We start from the raw sequence: 18714 nt of genomic DNA, 5'->3' as shown, positions 1-18714 counted from the left end.
CACCAGAGTGATGGCAACTTTTTTCTTTTTGATTTCTACCCGTACAGTGGACGAGCCCTCCATTGTGTCCCCTCTGAGTGCAGCTGTGATATTGTCCCTGATTAATAGTGCAACTCCCCCCCCCACCCCCGTCCCACCCTCCACTTCTACCTACCTCTGTCTTTTCTAAAACATCGAAAACCTGGAACATTAAGCACCCATTCCTGTCCCTCTCTCAACCAGGTCTCTGTAATGGCCACAACATCATCGCTCCATGCACCGATCCACACGCTCAGTTCAACACCCTTACCCCTAATACTCCCAGCATTAATACACACACTTCACACTGTCTGTCCCATCGTGTCTGTTACTTTGCTCCTGTCTGTGTTTACCGGCTCTGACATCTCCCTTCCTCTCAATCCTTCCACTTTCTGACCCGGTGCTCTGGTTCCCATTCTGCTGCCAGACTAGTTTAAACTCTCCCGAGTAGCACCAGCGAACCTCCCGGCCAGGATATTGGTTCCCCTCCAGTTGAGGTGCAACCCGTCCCTCTTGTACAGGTCACCCCTGCCCAGGAAGAGGTTCCAATGATCCAAGAACTTGAAACCCTGTCCCGTGCACCAGTTCCTCAGCCACACATTCATCTGTTCTGTCTTTCTGTTCCTGCTGGAAGTAATCCAGAAATTACTACCTTCCAGGTCCTTTCCGGACTCCCACTGCACAGGACCTCTTCACCGAGGGCCTGTATTGGGCCGTATTGTTCTATGGTTCTATGGTTCTTTCTACTGACGTCAATGGTGCCAACGTGCACCACCATTTCTGGCTGCTCGCCCTCCCCCGTGACAATGTTCTGCAGCCGCTCCGAGACGTCATAGCCCCTGGCACCCAGGGGGCAACATCACTCTGGAATCAGAGATGGACGGTTCAGCTGTAAGGCTGCACCACTGGAACTTGGGTTCACCTCCCCAAGGGAAGAGGGTCCACAGGAGGGATGAGAGAGGCAGACAAACTCCCCGCTGGTAGGGAGGGTGGGCAGAGGGAGGGTGTTCACATTGGTTGGCTCAGGAGCAAGGGGCAGAGGTTCAACTTTGTGGGCAAGAGATACCAGTGGAAGTGAGGAAAAGATGTCTCATGCAGAGACGGGTTTTAGTCTGAAACTCCCTGCCAGTGGGGAGGTGAGGGGAGGGGAGGGGGGAGGGGAGGGGAGAGGGGGAGGACAGAGTCAGTCAGAGCCTGCGGAAGGGAATCGGAGGGCCCCAATGGGAGGAAGATGAGGAAACAGTTAGGAATGGGGTGGAGGTGATTGTTCAGCTGGGAGGCAGCATAGACTTGATGGGTCGATGATTCTGAAACGGTTCATGCAACGGAGCCTTTACTGGGGTTGATCCATGGAAAGTTGTCCTTCTGTCTCATCGAATCGCCTCTCTTGTCCCGTTCCCTCCCACCTACCCTCGGATTCCCACCACGTCAGCTGTTCAGGTTTCGGTGATGGGGATTGGAGTGTGAGGGTGGGGTTGGAGTTGTCCGGAATTTTCTCCATCTGGTTGGGAGACACTGTCCCAGTTCTGTGTGGAACTGCCAGCGATTTCCTGGGGGTGCCAGCAAGTAGTTGGCGTCCTTGTTTCTGTGCATGGGTGCGGGTCCCAGAGTTTCCTGACAGCCTCACTGCGCAGAGGTCCCCTCCCCGTCCTTCCAGAGTTGATTCAAGTTCTTTCTGTTGACGCCTGGCGTGGCCCAGGATGTGGTTCTGCTTTCATCTCCACAGAGACCCACTGAGCTGAAGGAGTGAGATCTGGCAGTTATAAAGGCATTCAGAAGGGTGGGAGCCACCGAAGCAGCAAGTTCGACCAGGGCTGAGAACAAGAGAGAACATGGCGTCCCAGAGACAGGTACAGCTGAGCCCTGCTCACCGAAGTAATGTTTAATCGCTTGGTTCTTTCAGTCTGTCTAACGTCTTGTTGATTTATTTCACAGGGACATCTGGTGTGTTTGATCCTCCTTCAGACATGGACATGGGAAAGTCTTGGGAAAGATTCCCAGGTGAGGACAAAGCCTCCCTCCCTCTGTCTCATTCCCAGCCTTCCTTTGTGTTCACCCCTCTCTCATTTTGTCTCACATTTCCTCTCTCTGACCCCTGTCTCTCTGTCTCTGTCACTCTCAATGTCTTGGCGATCCTGGGTAGATCTTGTTCTCTGCTGTTTCACCCTCTCCGACTGTCTGCCCCTCCGTCCACAGCGATTCTTCACACATCACACTTCCCTGTTCTCAATGTTTTATTGAATTTCTGTTCCTTGTGCTCTCTCTGTCTCTGTCTCTGTCTGTCTCTCTGTCTGTCTGTCTGTCTCTCTCTCTCTCTCCCTCTCTCCCTCTCTCACTCACACAACCTCCTTCACGCTCTCTCGGGGTATGCAGAGTCTCCTGAGGAGGATGCAGAGAGACATCAACAATTTCAATGAGTGGGTGAAGGTGTGGGAGATGGGTTACAATGTGGGACAAACACAGAGCCATCCACCTTGGTGGGAAAATAGACCTAGAGTGGTTTAAGCAACGGGAGATGTTGGTGTTCAGAGGGAGCTGGGAGCCTTTGTACACCGATCACTGAAAGCCAACACAACGTTCAGTGAGCAGTTGACAACACAAGTGGTATTTTACTGCAAGAGGATCTGAGGACAGAGGAGAGACTTCTTGCTCCAATTATTCAGGCCCTTGGGAGACATTCCTGCGATATTGGGTACTGTATCAGTCTGGTTTCCCTGATGAAGGAAGGGCCCCTGTGACTGGGGGAGTACAGAGAAGGTTCACCAGACCGATTGCTGGGATTGAGGGTTGGTCCTATGGGGGGAGATGAAACAAACTGAGCCTGTGTTCTGGGGTGCAGAAGAACCCTTCGGGGGTTGGACACAGCAGACGTGTGGGGAATATCCTTCCCCCGATGGGACACCTGGAATCAAGTGTCTCCATCTCCAGACAAAGTGCTGTCCATCTGGGAGAGAGATGAGGGAATTTCTTCACCCGGAGTGTGGTGACTCCCTGGAGTTCTCTACCCAAGGGAGGTGGAGAGGGTCAGCCACTGAGTGTGTTCCAAGACAGACGTCAAGGGATTTGAAGTGAGTGGAGGGATCGGGGTTTGGTGCAGGAAGGTGCTGATGAGATGGATGATCAGGCGTGCTGTCCCTGACTGGCTGAGCAGGTGTGAGGTGCTCAGTGTTACAGCCCTGCCTCTGTAGATAATGGTCTCCCCCTCTGTCCCATCCTCTCTGTCTTTGAACCTGCTCTCATCACCCCTCTCCTGGTGGAACCAATCCCTGACTCCTGACAAACCAGTGGGCTGTTTCTCAGCTCCCTCTCCTGTCCAACACATGGTGGATCCTTCCCAATCCGTGCCCGCTTTCCCAAGGAATATGTTTTGAATCTGCCCAGCAGCTTCCTGCCCTCCCAGACCCTGTGGGACATCCCCAAGCCACAGGTCAGGCCCCGAGGGAGGGGCAGCCACCTCTTTGTGGTGCCTGAGGCAGGTGGGACCAGTGTCCCTTCCACACACCCCCAGTTGGGGCGCCTGCCTTCACCTGCTCCCCTTCAGCAGTCTACACCCACCCTGCTGCAGCCCTCTGTTACCTCTGGTGTTCTCCGGGGATCTATCCCTGCCCTCTCCCCGCCACTCCTTCCCCCAAGCTCAGCCCAGCGGGCATCAGCTGTCTGCCCATAACTGCCCGCTCTACACCCCCAGCACTCCCCTGAACACCCCCTTCTCTGAATTATCTGCCTGTGTCTGACATCCAGCACTGGGGGAGCAGACATTTCCCCAGATTAACTGTCGAGCAAACGTCCAACACCGTTCCCCGGAACACCTTCCGGATGCAAACTGTCTCTTCTGTCCTTCAATGTGGACGGGAGCCCACCGGTCAGCATGGACCAGTTGGGCCGAATGGCCTGTTTCCATGTTGTGTGTTTCTGTGATAACTCGGACAACCCACATTCGCTCTGACACAGGCCTTTGCTTCCACTGTAGTGTCACTCATTCCGTTACCACCTCGCGGTTCCTGTCTCAGCCTCTCTTCCTGCCGGTCTCTCCTCTCTCTCTCTCTCTCTCTCTCTCTCTCTCTCTCTCTCCCGCTCTCTCCCCTCTTTCTCTCCCTATCTCTCTCTCACCTCTCTCTCTCTTACTCTCTCTCTCCCTCCGTATCTCTCTCACTCCTCTCTCTCCCCCTCTCCTCCCCTCCCTCTCTCTCTCCCTCTCTTGTTCACACACACACACACACACACACACACACACACACACACACACACACACCTCGTTGTCTCACTCTCTGATTCAACCCACCCTGTCTCCCGGTCTCCCTCTCTCTCCCCCCGCTCTCCCACCCTCTCTCCCTCTCTCCCTCTCTGTTTTACTCTCTCTCTCTCCCCCTTTTTCTCTCTCTCGCCCTCTCTCTCCCTCTCTCTCTCCTTTTCTCTCTCTCAGGGTATTGAGTATAGAAGGCAGGAGGTCATGGTACGGTTGTACAGGACGCTGGTGTGGCCGCACTTGGAGTGTTGTGTTCAGTTTTGGTCGCCCTGCTACAGGAAGGACGTGGTTAAACTGGAGAAAGTGCAGAAAAGATCTACAAGGATGTTGCCAGGGCTTGAGGGACTGAGTTACAGGGAGAGCTTGGACAGGCTGGGACTTTATTCCTTGGAGCGTAGGAGAATGAGAGGTAATCTTACAGAGGTGTTTAAAACCATGAGGGGCAGAGATCGGATGAATGCATTCAGTCTTTTTCCCAGGGTTGGCGAATCAAGAACTGGAGGACGGAGCTTCCAGATGAGGGGGGAGAGATTGAGTGGAAACTTGAGGGACAACGTTTTTACACAAAGGGTGGTATGAATGTGGAACGAGCTGCCAGAGGAAGTGGGTGGGGCAGGTACAACAACAACATTTAAAGGACAGTCGGAGAGGTACATGGATGGGAAAGGTTCAGAGGGATATGGGCCAAATGCAGAAAATGGGTCGAGCTTAGTTGGGGCATCGAGGTCAGCATGGACCAGTTGGGCCGAATGGCCCGTTTCTCTGCTATATGACTCTATGAATTTATGACTCTCTCCCTCTCTCCCGATCTCTCTCCCTCTCTCCTGATCTCTCTCCCCTTTCACACGTCCCCTCTCCCCCTCTCTCCCCGTCTCTCCCCCACCTCTCTCCCTCCCTCTCTCTCTCCCTCTCTCCCTCTCTCCCCCACCTCTCTCCCTTCACTCTCTCCCTCCTTCTCTCTCTCCCCTCCCTCTTTCTCTCCTCTCCCCTGCCTTCTGCCTCTCCCCCTCCCTCTCCCCCTCCCTCACTCTCTCTTCCTGCCAGTCTTTCTCACCCCCTCCCTCTCTCCAACCCTTCTCTTTCCTCCTGCCTCCCTCTCTCCCTCATCTCTCTCCCCTCCTCTCTCACTCTCTCTCTCCCTCTCTCCCCTCCCGCTCTCCCTCTCTCTCCATCACCCTCTTCCCCCTCCTTCACTCTCTCTACCACCCTCTCTCTCCCCCTCTCTTGCTCCTCTCCCCTGCCCTCCCTCTAACTCTCCCAGTCCCTCGCCCTCTCTCTCACCCCTCCTGTCCCCCTCCCCATCTCCCGATCTCCCTCACTATCTCTCTCCCCCTCCCAATCTTTCTCTCTCCCTCCCTCTCTCAAACCCCTCTCTCCTCCTGCCTCCCTCTCTCTCCCCAACTCTTGCCACCCTCCATCCCCTGCCCTCTCCCTATCTCCCTCTCCCTCCCCCTCTCTCACACCCCGCTCCCCTCCCTTCCGACCTCAATCTCTGTCAGTGAGCAGGACGAGGGAATGAGCAGTAACACCTGGGGGTGTGCAGACGACCCAGGGCCGGGTGGGGATGTGGGCGGTGAAGGATTGAGGCTGTGGGGTGATGTGGACGGGGTGAGGGAGTGGGCAGATACCGGGCTGCAGTGTAACGGGGACACTGTCGGCCGGTGGTGTCAGGGAGGGAGATCGTTGTCTGAAGGGTCACAGAGCGGGAGGTGAAGAAGGCGTATGGCATGCTTGCCTTTATTGGTCGAGGCACTGAGTCCAAGAGTCAGGGAGTCAAGAGGTTCACCAGGATGCTGCCTGGATTCGAGGGCATGTGCTGTAAGGAGAGGCTGGACAAACTTGTGTCGTTCTCTCTGGAGCAGCAGATTAAGAGAGGCACAGACAGAGTAGACAGCCGGTATCTTTTCTCAGGGTCAAAATATCTAATACTAGATGGTATATCTTCAAGGTGAGGGGGGTAAATTCAAAGGAGATGTGGGGGTCAGATTTTTAACACAGAGAGTGGTGGGTGCCTAGAATGTGCTGCCAGGGGTGGGGGTGGAGGCAGATACGATAGAGGGGTTTAAGAGACTCTGAGAGGGGTGCATGTGTGTGCAGGGAAAGGAGGGTTGTGGACGTTGTGTCGACAGAAGGGATTAGTTAAATCAGACATTTAATTACTAGCTTAATTCGTTTGGCACAACATTTGTTCGCACTGTAGCGTAGCGGTTAGCGCGAAACTATTACAGTGCCAGTGATCAGGGCTCGATTCCCGTCGCTGCCTGTAAGGAGTTTGTACATTCTCCCGTGTCTGTGTGGGTTTCCTGCAGGTGCTCCGGTTTCCTCCCACATTGCAAAGACGCATGGGTAGATTAATTTGGGTTTAAAAAAAATGGGCGGCGCGGACTCATTGGGCCGGAAGGGCCTGTTACCGCGCTGTAAATAAAACATCAAAAAAATCAAAAAATGTTCGATGTTCTGTGTTCTCTCTCGATGGGGAGGGGAGGGACAAGGGGACCTGTGCCTGTGTGTGAGCAGTCGCTGCAGCTGGCCGTTACCAAGTGGATGGGCACCCCCAGACCTACACCCTCAGACCCCCCACCCTCAGACCCCCCACCCCCAGACCCACACCCCCAGACACACCACCCTGAGGCCCCCCACCCTCAGACACCCACACCCCCAGAACCCCCACCCCAGAAACCATATCCCCAGACACCCCACCCTGACACCCTCCACCCCAGAACCACATCCCCAGGTCTCCACGCTCAGAACCCTCACCCCCAGACACCCCCACCCTGACCATCCCCAGACCCACAAACCCCGATATCCCACCCCCAGGCCCCCCACCCCCAGACACCCACACCCCCAGAACCCACATCCCCGGACACCCCACTCCCAGACACCTCACCCCAAGAACCCTCCACCCCCAGAACCTCACCGCCAGGTCTCCACCCTCAGAACCCCTAGCCCCAGAACCCCAACCCCAACCACCCACAGACCCACACCCCCAGATTCACACCCTCAGACCCACACGCTCAGACATCCCCACACTCAGACCCCCCACTTCCAGACCTCCATCCGCAGAACCCCATACCCAGATGACACTCCAGAACCCCCACCCCCGGACCACCCCCAGACACCCAACCCTCAGACCCCCAACCCCCAGACCTCCATCCCCAAGTCCCACATCACCAGACCTCGCTTCCAGTCCCCCACCCCCAGACACCACACCCCCAGACCCCACCCCCAGACCTCCACCCCTGGACCTCCTCAACATCCCCCCACTCCTAGACATCCCCGCAACCCCCACCCAAGTCCCCTATCACCAGATCCTGCCCACATCCAGTCCCCCCACCCACAGAACCCCCGCCACCCCGAGACCCCGCACCCTCACCTGGCCAGCCCGATCTCTCCCCATGTGTCAATCCCCTGGAGATCTGTCAGCACAGTAACCTGACACGATCCATGGAAAGGCCATTCCCACTTCCCAACTCCACGGGACAAAGCTTCTTCTCCCACACATCACCATGTGATCCCACAGTGAGGCAGGCTGTCTGTGGGAGGGGCAGGACGCATGGGGTGAATGAGGTTTGGGCACCCACCCTGTTCCACATCCCTCGCTCCGCTGCATCTGCAGGTTGAACATTTGCAGTGATTCTCGATGCCGACACAACACCCTGGACAGGAGGAAGATCTGAATTGGTTGCTGATGTAAATTGTATGAACGTGTTCTTGTTTCAGACGGCTGTCTATGAACTGCCTGGACAACAGAATGTTCTGGAGTTTATCCAGCAGACAGTGAAGAAGCTCAGACCCGTGTCCAGTCTGGGCCCAGGTAAGTGGAATTGCAGAATAAGGCGGTAACTGTAATGAAAGCAGAAAATGCCAGTCCTGCCATCTCTGCAACGGCAGGAACAGGGTTGGTGTTCCAGGTTGGTGGTCTCACATCAAAGCCAGGAAAAGTTGGAATGATCCTGGCCAGGGCAAGGTGATATATTTGGGAAGTCAGACAGGAGAAGGACACGGGGTAGGTGAGGCAGCGCAGAATGTTGCTGGACAGAGGGAGCAAGGGGTCCATGTCTGTAGTTCCCTTTAAGTGACAACATAGGTAGGCCGGGTGGGGAAGAAGGCGTAAGGCTCACTTGTCTTCATTGGTCGGGTGTAGAATATAGAGTTGGGACAAAATGTTGCAACTTTACCGAAGCTTGGTCAGACTGCTCAGAGCAGTGTGTGCAGTTCTGGTCACCCCCAGGAAGGACGTGGTGGTGCTGGAGGGGGAGCAGAGCAGGTTCACCAGGGTGCTGCCTGGACTGGAGGACATTAGTTCTGGGGAGAGACTGGACAGACTGGGCCTGTTATCCCCGAAGTGACGGAGGCTGAGGGCTGACCCGCTGGAGGTGTATATAATTATAAGAGGAATAGATGGGGTGGACGGTCTGAACCTTTTCCCAGGGTTGGGGTATCAAACACAAGAGGGAGGGGGTTTAAGGTGAGGGGAAGGAGGTTGAAAGTGGATCTGAGGGGGAAGTTTTTACACAGAGAGTGGGTGATACCGGGGACTCACTGCCGGAGGGAGTGGTGTTATCGGATACGGTCACTGCTTTCAAGGAACTTTCTTTCTTGTAAAGTTCGGGTATAATTTATCTTTAATTTATGTTTCTCTTGTGAATGCCGCTTACCGGACGCTCTGTGCCTGTGATGCTGCTGCAAGTAAGTTCCTCATTGCACCTGTACACACACGGACTTGTACATCTGACAATAAACCGAACGTTGACTTTGACATTGAATCAGGAACTTAAACAGACACTGCATAGGTCCTAATGCAGACACATGGGATTGGTGTAGATGGTCAAAGAGGTTGGGATGGATGTGGTGGGTCAGAGAGAAAACAGAAATTCAGTGAGAGGCTGGTGTCCGGGACAGTCCTGGTGATGGGAGAGAGTGCTGGATCATGTAATGAGGTTCTGGAACATGCAGTACGCTGCTGGATCATGTAATGAGGTTCTGGAACATGCAGTACGCTGCTGGATCATGTAATGAGGTTCTGGAACGTGCAGTACGCTGCTGGATCATGTAATGAGGATCTGGAATGTGTAGTATGCTGCTGGATCATGTAATACAGTACTGGAATGTGTAATGCAGTGTTGGATCATGTAATATGGAGCTGGCAGGGGGATGGGAATCCATGCAGGAAGACTGAGGTAAGCAATGCAGAGACCAGAGCAAAATTTAGAGTGGAGTGCAGAAATGTCGAACACGAAGGCCACAAAGGTTACTGGATTCGAAAAGCACAATGAGTGTAAGGGCACTTTATCTGAATGCCCGTAGTATTCGAAACAGGGTCAGTGAACTTGTGGCACAAATCAGTACATAGGGGGATGACTTAGTGGTCATTACAGAAACGTAATTGCAGGGTGGAGATGAGTGGGAATGAAATATCCAAGGGTATCAGGTAATACGGAAAGAGTTGTGAAGGAGGTGGGTTAGTGCTCTTAATTAAGGATGAGATCAGGGCGATAGTGAGAGACGATATAATATCTAAGGACGGAATGTTGAGCCCGTCTGGGTAGAGCTTAGGAAAAGTGAAGCAAAAAACATCACTGGTGGGAGTTGTCTGTTGGCCGCCGAATAATAACATCACAGTGACACAGGCAATAAACCAAGAAATATTTGCTGCGTGTAAGAATGGAACGGCAGTTGACCTGGGGAACCTTAACTTGCACATGGATTGGGTGAATCAAGTTGGGCGAGGCAGTCATGAGGAGGACTTCACAGAAGGCATCCATGATAGCTTTCTTGAACAGCAGGTTACTGAACCTACATATAAGGGAACGTGCTACCTCAGATCTCGTCCTGTAGGCAAAAGGCAGGTAACCGCAGGCCAGTTAGCTTAACATCTGTAATCAGGAAAACACTTGAAGCTATCATAAAGGAAGGTACAGCAGGACATCTGGATAGAAGTGGTTCCATCAGGCAGTCACTGCATGGATTTGGGAAGGGCAGATCCTGTTTGACAAACTTACTGGAGTTCTTTGAGGATATAATGAGCGCAGTGGATAGAGGGGAACAGGTGGATGTTGAACACTTGGATTTCCAGAAGGTGTTCGATAAGGTGCTGCATAAAAAACTGACCCATCAGATAAGGGAGTTGGGGGTGATGTATTATCATGGATAGAGGATTGGTTAACCAATAGAAGGCAGAGAGTTGGGATAAATTGGTGTTTCTCTGGTCGACAATCAGTGGTGAGCGGGGTGCCGCAGGGGTCGGTGCTGGGCCCACAACTGTTCACGATATACATTAATGATTTGGAAGAGGGGACCGAGTGTAACGTACCAAAGTTTGCTGATGACGCTAAATAGAGTAGAAAAGCAAATTGTGCGGATGATGTGGAGAGTCTGCAGAGAGATAGAGATAGGTTAAGTGAGTGGGCAAGGGTCTGGCAGATGGAGTACAATGTTGGTAAATGCGAGGTCATCCACTTTGGAAGAAATAATAGAAGATGAGATTATTATTTAAAAGGTGAAAGATCGCAGCGTGCTGTGGTGCAGAGGGACATGGCAGTGCTTCTGCATCAGTTGTAAAAGGTCGGTTTGCAGGTGCAACAGGTTATCCAGAAGGCAAATGGAACGTTGGCCTTCATTGCTGGAGGGATTGAGTTTAAGAGCAGGGAGGTTATGCTGCAACTGTACAGGGTACCGGTGAGGCTGCTCCTGGAGTACTGCGTGCAGTTCTGGTCTCCTTACTCGAGGAAAGATATACTGGCTATGGAGGTGGTGTAGAGGAGGTTCACCGGGTTGATTCCGGAGATGAGGAGGTCAGCCTATGAGGAGAGATTGAGGCGCCTGGGACTATACTCGCTGGAATTCAGAAGAATGAAAGGGGATTTTATAGAAACATATAAAATTATGAAAGGGAGAGATCAGATAGAGGCAGGAAAGTTGTTTCCACTGGTAGGTGAGACTAGAACTAGGGGACATAACCTCAAGATTCGGGGGAGTAGATTTAGGACGGAGATGAGGAGGAACTGCTTTTCCCAGTGAGTGGTGAATCTGTGGAAATCTCTGCCCGGGGAAGCAGTAGAGGCTACTTCATTCAATATATTTAAGGCACAGTTAGATTTTTACATAGTAGGGGAATTAAGGGTTTTGGGGAAAAGGCAGGGAGGTGGAGCTGAGTCCACGGCCAGATCAGCCATGATCTTTTTCAATGGCGGAGCAGGCTCGACGGGCCAGATGGCCTCCTCCTGCTCCTGTTTCTTATATTGTTATGTTCTTATGGAATGAATGACTCTCTGGGACTGTTGAATCCTGAGGGCCGTGATGTACCAGATCAGCAGCTGCTATGAAATCCATTGGAGCAGTCCAGGAGCCCAGTGGTCACTCTGAGTGGTCAGAGTGTGTGAGGTGGGAAGTTAAAGTGACAGATCCCTCTTCTCCAAGGGAAACAGACCCAGTCTCTAGTCACTGCCCGTCACTGAATCCTTCCATCGCAGGCAACACCCTGATGGACCCCTCTCCGATTATCGACCTTTAAGCCTGCCATGATATCTGAATCCTCCTCCTTAACAGGAACAAGTCCTGGAATCTCACCGTCCACCCTTCCTTCTCCATGGTGACCACACAGAACACAGAACCATAGAACCATAGAACAGTACAGCACAATACAGGCCCTTCGGCCCACCATGTTGTGCTGACCTTCAAACCACACCTAAGTATCTAACCCCTACCTCCCACATATCCCTCTATCTTAAATTCCTCCGTATCGGCCTCCACCACCACCCGAGGCAGCGCATTCCATGCCCCAACCACTCTCTGGGTGAAGAACCTCCCTCTGATATCTCCCTTGAACTTCCCACCCATTACATTAAAGCCATGCCCTCTTGTATTGAGCATTGGTGCCCTGGGAAAGAGGTGCTGGCTGTCCACTCTATTCCTCTTAATATTTTGTACACTTCTATCATGTCTCCCCTCATCCTCCTTCTCTCCAATGATTAAAGCCCGAGCTCATTTAGTCTCTCGTCATAATCCATTCTCTCTAACCCAGGCAGCATCCTGGTAAATCTCCTCTGCACCCTCTCCAACACCTCCACATCCTTCCTATAATGAGATGACCAGAACTGGACACTATACTCTAAGTGTGGTCTAACCAGAGTTTTGTAAAGCTGCATCATTACGTCGTGGCTCTTAAGCTCGATCCCCCAATTTATGAAAGCTAACACCCCATAAGCTTTCTTAACTACCCTATCCACCTGTGAGGCAACTTTCAGTGATCTGTGGATATGAACCCCCAGATCTCTCTGCTCCTCCACACTGCCCAGAATCCTGCCATTTACCTTGTACTCCACCTCGGAGTTTGTCCTTCCAAAGTGTACCACCTCACACTTTTAGGGATTGAACTCCATCTGCCACTTGTCAGCCCAGGTCTGCATCCTATCAATATCCCTCTGCAAGCTTCGACTGCCCTCCACACTATGCACAACACCACCGATCTTTGTGTCATCTACAAACTTGCCAACCCACCCTTCAACCCGCTCATCTAAGTCGTTAATAAATATCACAAAAAGTAGAGGTCCCAGAACTGATCCCTGTGGGACACCGCTAGTCACAGCCCTCCAATCTGAATGCACCCCCTCCACCACAACCCTCTGCTTTCTACAGGCAAGCCAATCCTGAATCCACACGGCCAAGCCTCCCTGGATCCCTTGGCCTCTGACCTTCTGAAAAAGCCTACCATGCGGAACCTTGTCAAACGCCTTACTAAAATCCACGTAGACCACATCTACTGCACTACCCTCATCAATCTTCCTCGTCATCTCCTCAAAGAACCTTATCAGGCTTGTGAGGCAAGATCTTCCCTTCACAAAGCCATGCTGGCTGTCCCTAATCAGTCCATGATTCTCTAAATGCTCGTAGATCCTATATCTTAGAATCCTTTCTAACAGCTTACCCACCACAGACGTAAGGCTCACTGGTCTGTAATTCCCTGGACTATCCCTACTACCTTTTATGAATAAGGGACAGCATTTGCCACCCTCCAATCCTCCGGTACCATCCCTGTGGACAATGTGGACTCAAAGATCTTAGCCAACGGTTCAGCAATCTCCTCCCTTGCCTCACGAAGCAGCCTGGGGAATATTCCGTCAGGCCCCAGGGAGTTATCTGTCCTAATATTTTCTAACAGCTCCAACACATCCTCTCTCTTGATATCTACATACTCCAGAACATTACCCTCACCTATACTGTTCTCAGCGTCATCAAGGCCCCTCTCCTTGGTGAATACTGAAGAGAAGTATTCATTGAGAACCTCACCCACTTCCACAGCTTCCAGGCACATCCTCCCACCTTTGTCTCTAATCGGACCCACCTTTACTCTCGTCATCCTTCTGCTCTTCACGTACGAGAAAAAAGCCTTGGGATTCTCCTTAACCCTACTCGCCAAAGCCTTTTCATGTCCCCTTCTCACTCTCCTCAGCCCCTTCTTCAGTTCCCTCCTTGCTACTCTATATTCCTCACGAGCCCTGTCCGATCCTTGCTGCTTACACCTTATGTATGCTGCCTTCTTCTTCCTAACTAGTTGTTCCACTTCTCTCGTCACCCACGGTTGCTTCACCCTGCCATTCCTTCTCTGCCTCACCAGGACAAATTTATCCCTAACATCCTGCAAGAGATCCCTGGACAACGACCACATCTCCATAGTACATTTCCCTTCAAAAATGTCCCCCCAGTTTACACTCTCAAGTTCTCGCCTTATAGCGTCAAGATTTGCCTTTCCCCAATTAAATTTCTTCCTGTCCTCTTTGCTCCTATCCATGTCCATGACAATGCTAAAGGTTATGGAGCAATGGTCATTGTCCCCCAAATGCTCACTTGTCGATAGATCTGTCACCTGACCCGGTTCATTACCTAAAACTAGATCTAACATGTTATTCCCTCTCGTCGGCCTGTCAACATACTGTGACAGGAATCCGTCCTGGACACACTTAACAAACTGCACCCCGTCTAAGCCTTTAGCACTAACCAGGTGCCAATCAATATTTGGGAAGTTGAAGTCTCCCACAATAATAACCCTGTTATTTTTGCATCTTTCCAAAATCTGCCTCCCAATCTGCTCCTCAGTGTCCCTACTGCTAGTGGGGGGCCTATAGAATACTCCCAGGAGGGTAACTGCTCCTTTCTTGTTCCTAACTTCCACCCATATTGACTCTAGAGAGGATCCTTCTACATTATCTACCCTTTCTGCAGCTGTAACAGTGTCCCTGACCAGTATCGTCACCCCTCCCCCTCTTCTCCCCCCTCCCTGTCCCTTTTAAAACACTGAAAACCAGGAATATTCAATATCCGTTCCTGCCCTGATGTCAGCCATGTCTCTGTAATAGCCACAATATCATAGTCCCATGTAATTATCCAAGCTCTCAGTTCATTTCCCTGGTTCCTGATGCTTCTTACATTTAAGTAAATGCACTTTAGCCCATCCACCTTACTACTTTTATAGCCTGTACTCTGCTTCTCCTTCCTCAAAGCCTCTCTACCTGTCAGATCTGACTTTTCCCCATCCCCTTCTACCTCTGACCTACTCCTCCGGTTCCCTTCCCCCTCGCAAACTAGTTTAAACCCTCCTGAAACACCCCTGGCTGCAAGGATATTGGCTCCCCTCGGGTTCAGGTATAACCCGTCCTCTCTGTACAGGTCCCACATTCCCCAGAAGAGATCCCAATGATCCAAAAATCTAAAACCCTCCCTCCTGCACCAACTTCTCAGCCACGCATTTATCTGCCACCTCCTCCTATTCCTGCCTTCACTATCAGGTGGCACGCAGCAATCCTGAGATCACTACCATTGAGGTCCTGTTCTTCAGCCTTATGCCTAGCTCGCTAAACTCACTTTTCAGGACCTCATCCCTCTTCCTACCTATGTCATTTGTACCAACATGAACCACGACTTCTGGCTGTTCTCCTTCCCGCTCCAGAATCCTGTGGACCCGATCAGTGACATCCCGGACCCTGGCACCTGGGAGGCAACATAACATCTGGGATTCATGCTCACTGCCACAGAACCTCCTACATGTTTCCCTGACCATCGAGTCCCCTATCACTACAGCCCTCCTCTTCTCCTCCCTTCCCTTCTGAGCAGCAGGACTGGTCCCTGTGCTAGAGACCTGGCTACTGCTGCTAGGCTCCGGCAGGTCATCTCCCTCAACAGCTTCCAAAGCGGGAAACCTGTTACTGAGGGGAACAGCCTCCGGGGTCCTCTGCTCTATCTGACTGTTCGTTTTCTTTTTCCTCTTCCCTCCCCTGACAGTCACCCTTCTATCGACTTCCTGGACCCCAGAAGTACCTGTCTGGGGGGTGGGGGGGTGGTGACTGTCTTCCTATGTACAGAATCTACAAAACTCTCTCCCTCCCTGACGCTGCGCAGTGTTTGAAGCTGTAACTCCAGCTCATCGATTTTGAGCCGAAGTTCGTCCAGCCTCAAGCACTTACTGCAGATGTGGCCATCGTGGACTGCAGCAAGGTCCATGGGCTCCCACATCCAGCAGCTGCAGCAGACCACCATGTCCTCCATCTGAAATAATTCCATTTTTTATCCCTACCTAGTTTTTTTCCTACTTAAAAATGTATAACAGATAACAGGTGAACCTTACCTTTACTTACTGGCTGCTCGCCCATCTTGGCCCTTTACGTCGAAGCCCCTTGAGCCAAAGCCCAAAACACTCTGCTCCCTCTCTCCGCTGCCCGCTCCGACGCTGCCCGCTGGATATGGCAGTCGTCTTTTTACACTGCGCACGCGCTTCCGACTGACAGCGCAGGAACAGGCCCTTCGGCCCACCATGTCTACACTGACCACGATGCCTGTTTAACCTAATCCCGTGTCCCTGCACATGATTCATATCCCTCCATTCCCTGCTTCTTCCTGTGATGATGGAGATGCCTGTTCAATGTTGCCATGGGGTCTGCTTCCCCACCTTCCCTGGCAGTGTGTCGCAGGCACCCCCACTCTGACCACTGAACTCTCACCATTTCACTGTGGAGTGACTCCCACTTGCGAGACGTCGACCTACCTGCAAGTAGCTGCTCCCGGTCTCCATTTGTCAGGAACTATTTAAAGCGGATTTCCCCCAGATCAGAAACACAACTTGCAGACACCTTTTTCCCCTTCCCAGAACGACTTGGAAATTTACACAGTTGTCACTGTCTCCAAGGTTCCCTCCGACCTCTTTCCCGATGACATTCCCTGGAAACGATCCTTCTCTTCTGGAAACAGAAAATGCTGGGGACACTCAGCAGGTCAGCACGGGAGGGAGTGAGGGGGACGTCGAGGTTCACTCAAGTAAGTCTGGACAGGCTCCTGAACACTGTGGGACAGTTTGTCAGGAGTGTTATGGGTGACGGCAGATGGACCTGGGCTGGTACGTGGAACGACGATGTTGTGCCCATTACAGAGACTGGGTTGAGGGAAGGGCAGGACTGGCAGCTCAACATTCCAGGCTTCATATATCGAGGGATGTAAAAGAGATGGGGGAGGTTCACTGCTGAGCAAGGGTCCGTACTGGCACCTCTGCTGTTTGTGATCTGTGTAAATGGCTTCAGTGAAAACGTGGATGGAGTCATAGAGCATGGATACAGGCCCTTCGGCCCAACCGGTCCAGTCTGACCACATTGTCCACCTAGCTAGTCCCATTTCCCTGCGTACGCCTCATATCCCCACAGCCCCGGCCCCTCCATGTACCATGTAGACTGGTGGGTCTGTAAGTTCACAGACGATACAGAGATGGGTGGTGTTGTGAACAGTGCAGAAGATTGCCAAAGGATACAGCAGGATATTGATGAGTTGCAAATATGGGCAGAGAAATGGCAGATGGAGTTCAATCCAGCCAAGTGTGAGGTTCTGCACTTTGGGAGATCAAATGTAAAAGGACAGTAAACTGTTAATAGCAGGACCCTCAACAGTGTTGATGTGCAGAGGGATCTTGGGTTCCAAGTTCATAGCTCCCTGAAAGTGGCTGCATAGGTTGATTGGGTGGTAAAGCAGGCGTATGGCATGCTTGCCTTTATTAGAGTCAAGGCAATGAATTCAAGAGTCAGGAAGTTATGCTGCTGTTTTATAAAACTCCAGTAAGTCTGCATCTGGAGGATTGCATTCAGTTCTGGATGTGAGGGCTTTGGAGAGGGCGCAGAAGAGGTTCACCAGGATGCTGCCTGGATCAGAGGGCATGAGCTATGGGGAGAGGTTGGACAAACTTGGGTTGTTTTCTCTGGAGCATCGGAGGCTGAAGGGAGACCTGACAGAGGTTTATAAGATTATGAGAGGCATTAATAGAATGGAGAGCCAGTCGCTTTTCCCCAGGGTTGAAATATCGAATACCAGAGGGCGTGCATTTACGTTGAGAGGAGGTAAGTTCAAAGAAGATGTGTGGGGCAAGTTTTTTGACACAGAAGGTGGCGAGTGCCTGGAATGTGCTGCCAGGGGTGGGGGTGGAGGCAGATACGATAGAGGCATTTAAGAGGCTCTTTGACCGGCACATGAATGTGCGGAGAATGGAGGGATAGGGTACATTGTGCAGGCAGAAGGGATCTGTTTAGTTAGGTGTTTAATTACTACCTTAATTGGTTCGACACAACATGGTGGGCCGAAGGGCCTGTTCCTGTCCTCTGCTGTTCTGTGGACTCACTGGGCAATTTGGGAGCTGCTTTGAGGTGATCTCCGTGATATTCTATCAACGGCCCATTTTGTGTTTCAGGTAATCAAGTCATATTTGATGTCAAGCGCAGTGGGAACGGTGAAACTGTGACTGCAGTGACTACCATCATCTACAACAAGGTCAATGTGAACAAGGGGAAAGGCTACAATTGCAAGACTGGGAAGTTCACCGCTCCGAAAGGGGGCCTGTATTTCTTCAGCTACTCCTCGCTCCCTGGCAGAGGGACGAAGACTGACGTGCAGCTACTGAAGAATGGAAAGGAAGTTAGTTTGATCCACAGTGTCCTGCCCATAGGTAGTTCCCAGCTCTCCATGAGGAACATCATCCTCAAACTCAACAAAGGGGATAAGGTGTGGGTGCAACTGATCGCCGGGAAACTGTGGAGTGAAGGAGGGTCCCTCAGCTTCCAGGGCTTCCTACTGGGGCAGTAGGCCGTCCCAGCAATGCTTTGCTTCTGCAAGCCCTTCCTGCTCTGCAGATGAAAATGCTTCAGCCTGGCTGCGATGTTGTTGAATCAACAAGCGAAGCTGACTGGGGATGAGACTGGTTTACGGTTGGAGAGAGACAGGGAGACACAAAGAGATTGACCTGCCAAAGACAAGGGTTAGAAAGTTGCCTTTGGTGAAAGGTCTGAAGGCACAAACCCGGGAACGGGACACAGTCGCTCCGTCCCGTCAGCCTGACCTGCTGGTTGTACAGAGCCGGCCTCAGGAAACATGATCCCAGACCTTCACCGTTATGCTCCGTGAGAATTTTGTGTGCCCCAATACCA

The 18714-nt window shown here is 52.0% G+C and overlaps 3 protein-coding genes across 3 annotated transcripts in view; 2 read left to right on the top strand and 1 right to left on the bottom strand.

Moving 5' to 3' along the window:
• LOC127585911 (class I histocompatibility antigen, F10 alpha chain-like) overlaps positions 1-18714 on the top strand; it is a 603397-nt gene that overhangs the window by 264980 nt on the left and 319703 nt on the right. The window lies entirely within an intron of this gene.
• The window catches only part of LOC127585905 (complement C1q tumor necrosis factor-related protein 3-like), a 130589-nt gene that overhangs the window by 54054 nt on the left and 57821 nt on the right, over positions 1-18714 (bottom strand). The window lies entirely within an intron of this gene.
• On the top strand, positions 1821-18421 carry LOC127585908 (complement C1q tumor necrosis factor-related protein 3-like). Its single transcript, XM_052043646.1, has 4 exons — positions 1821-1868; positions 1954-2019; positions 7985-8078; positions 17982-18421. Exons 1-4 carry the CDS (start codon positions 1851-1853, stop codon positions 18371-18373), a joined length of 570 nt encoding a protein of 189 aa, XP_051899606.1. The 5' UTR covers positions 1821-1850; the 3' UTR covers positions 18374-18421.

Source organism: Pristis pectinata, chromosome 34 (genome assembly GCF_009764475.1).
Source record: "Pristis pectinata isolate sPriPec2 chromosome 34, sPriPec2.1.pri, whole genome shotgun sequence".
NCBI lineage: Eukaryota > Metazoa > Chordata > Chondrichthyes > Rhinopristiformes > Pristidae > Pristis > Pristis pectinata.
The sequence above is the reverse complement of the archived record's forward strand: the minus strand, read 5'-3'. Positions and strand labels throughout refer to the sequence as shown.

Excerpts from the sequence above, each read along its gene's own strand:
- LOC127585908 (XM_052043646.1), top strand. Across the intron at positions 2,020-7,984 it reads GTCTTGGGAAAGATTCCCAG|ACGGCTGTCTATGAACTGCC; the intron begins GTGAGGACAAAG and ends TTCTTGTTTCAG. Across the intron at positions 8,079-17,981 it reads CGTGTCCAGTCTGGGCCCAG|GTAATCAAGTCATATTTGAT; the intron begins GTAAGTGGAATT and ends TTTGTGTTTCAG.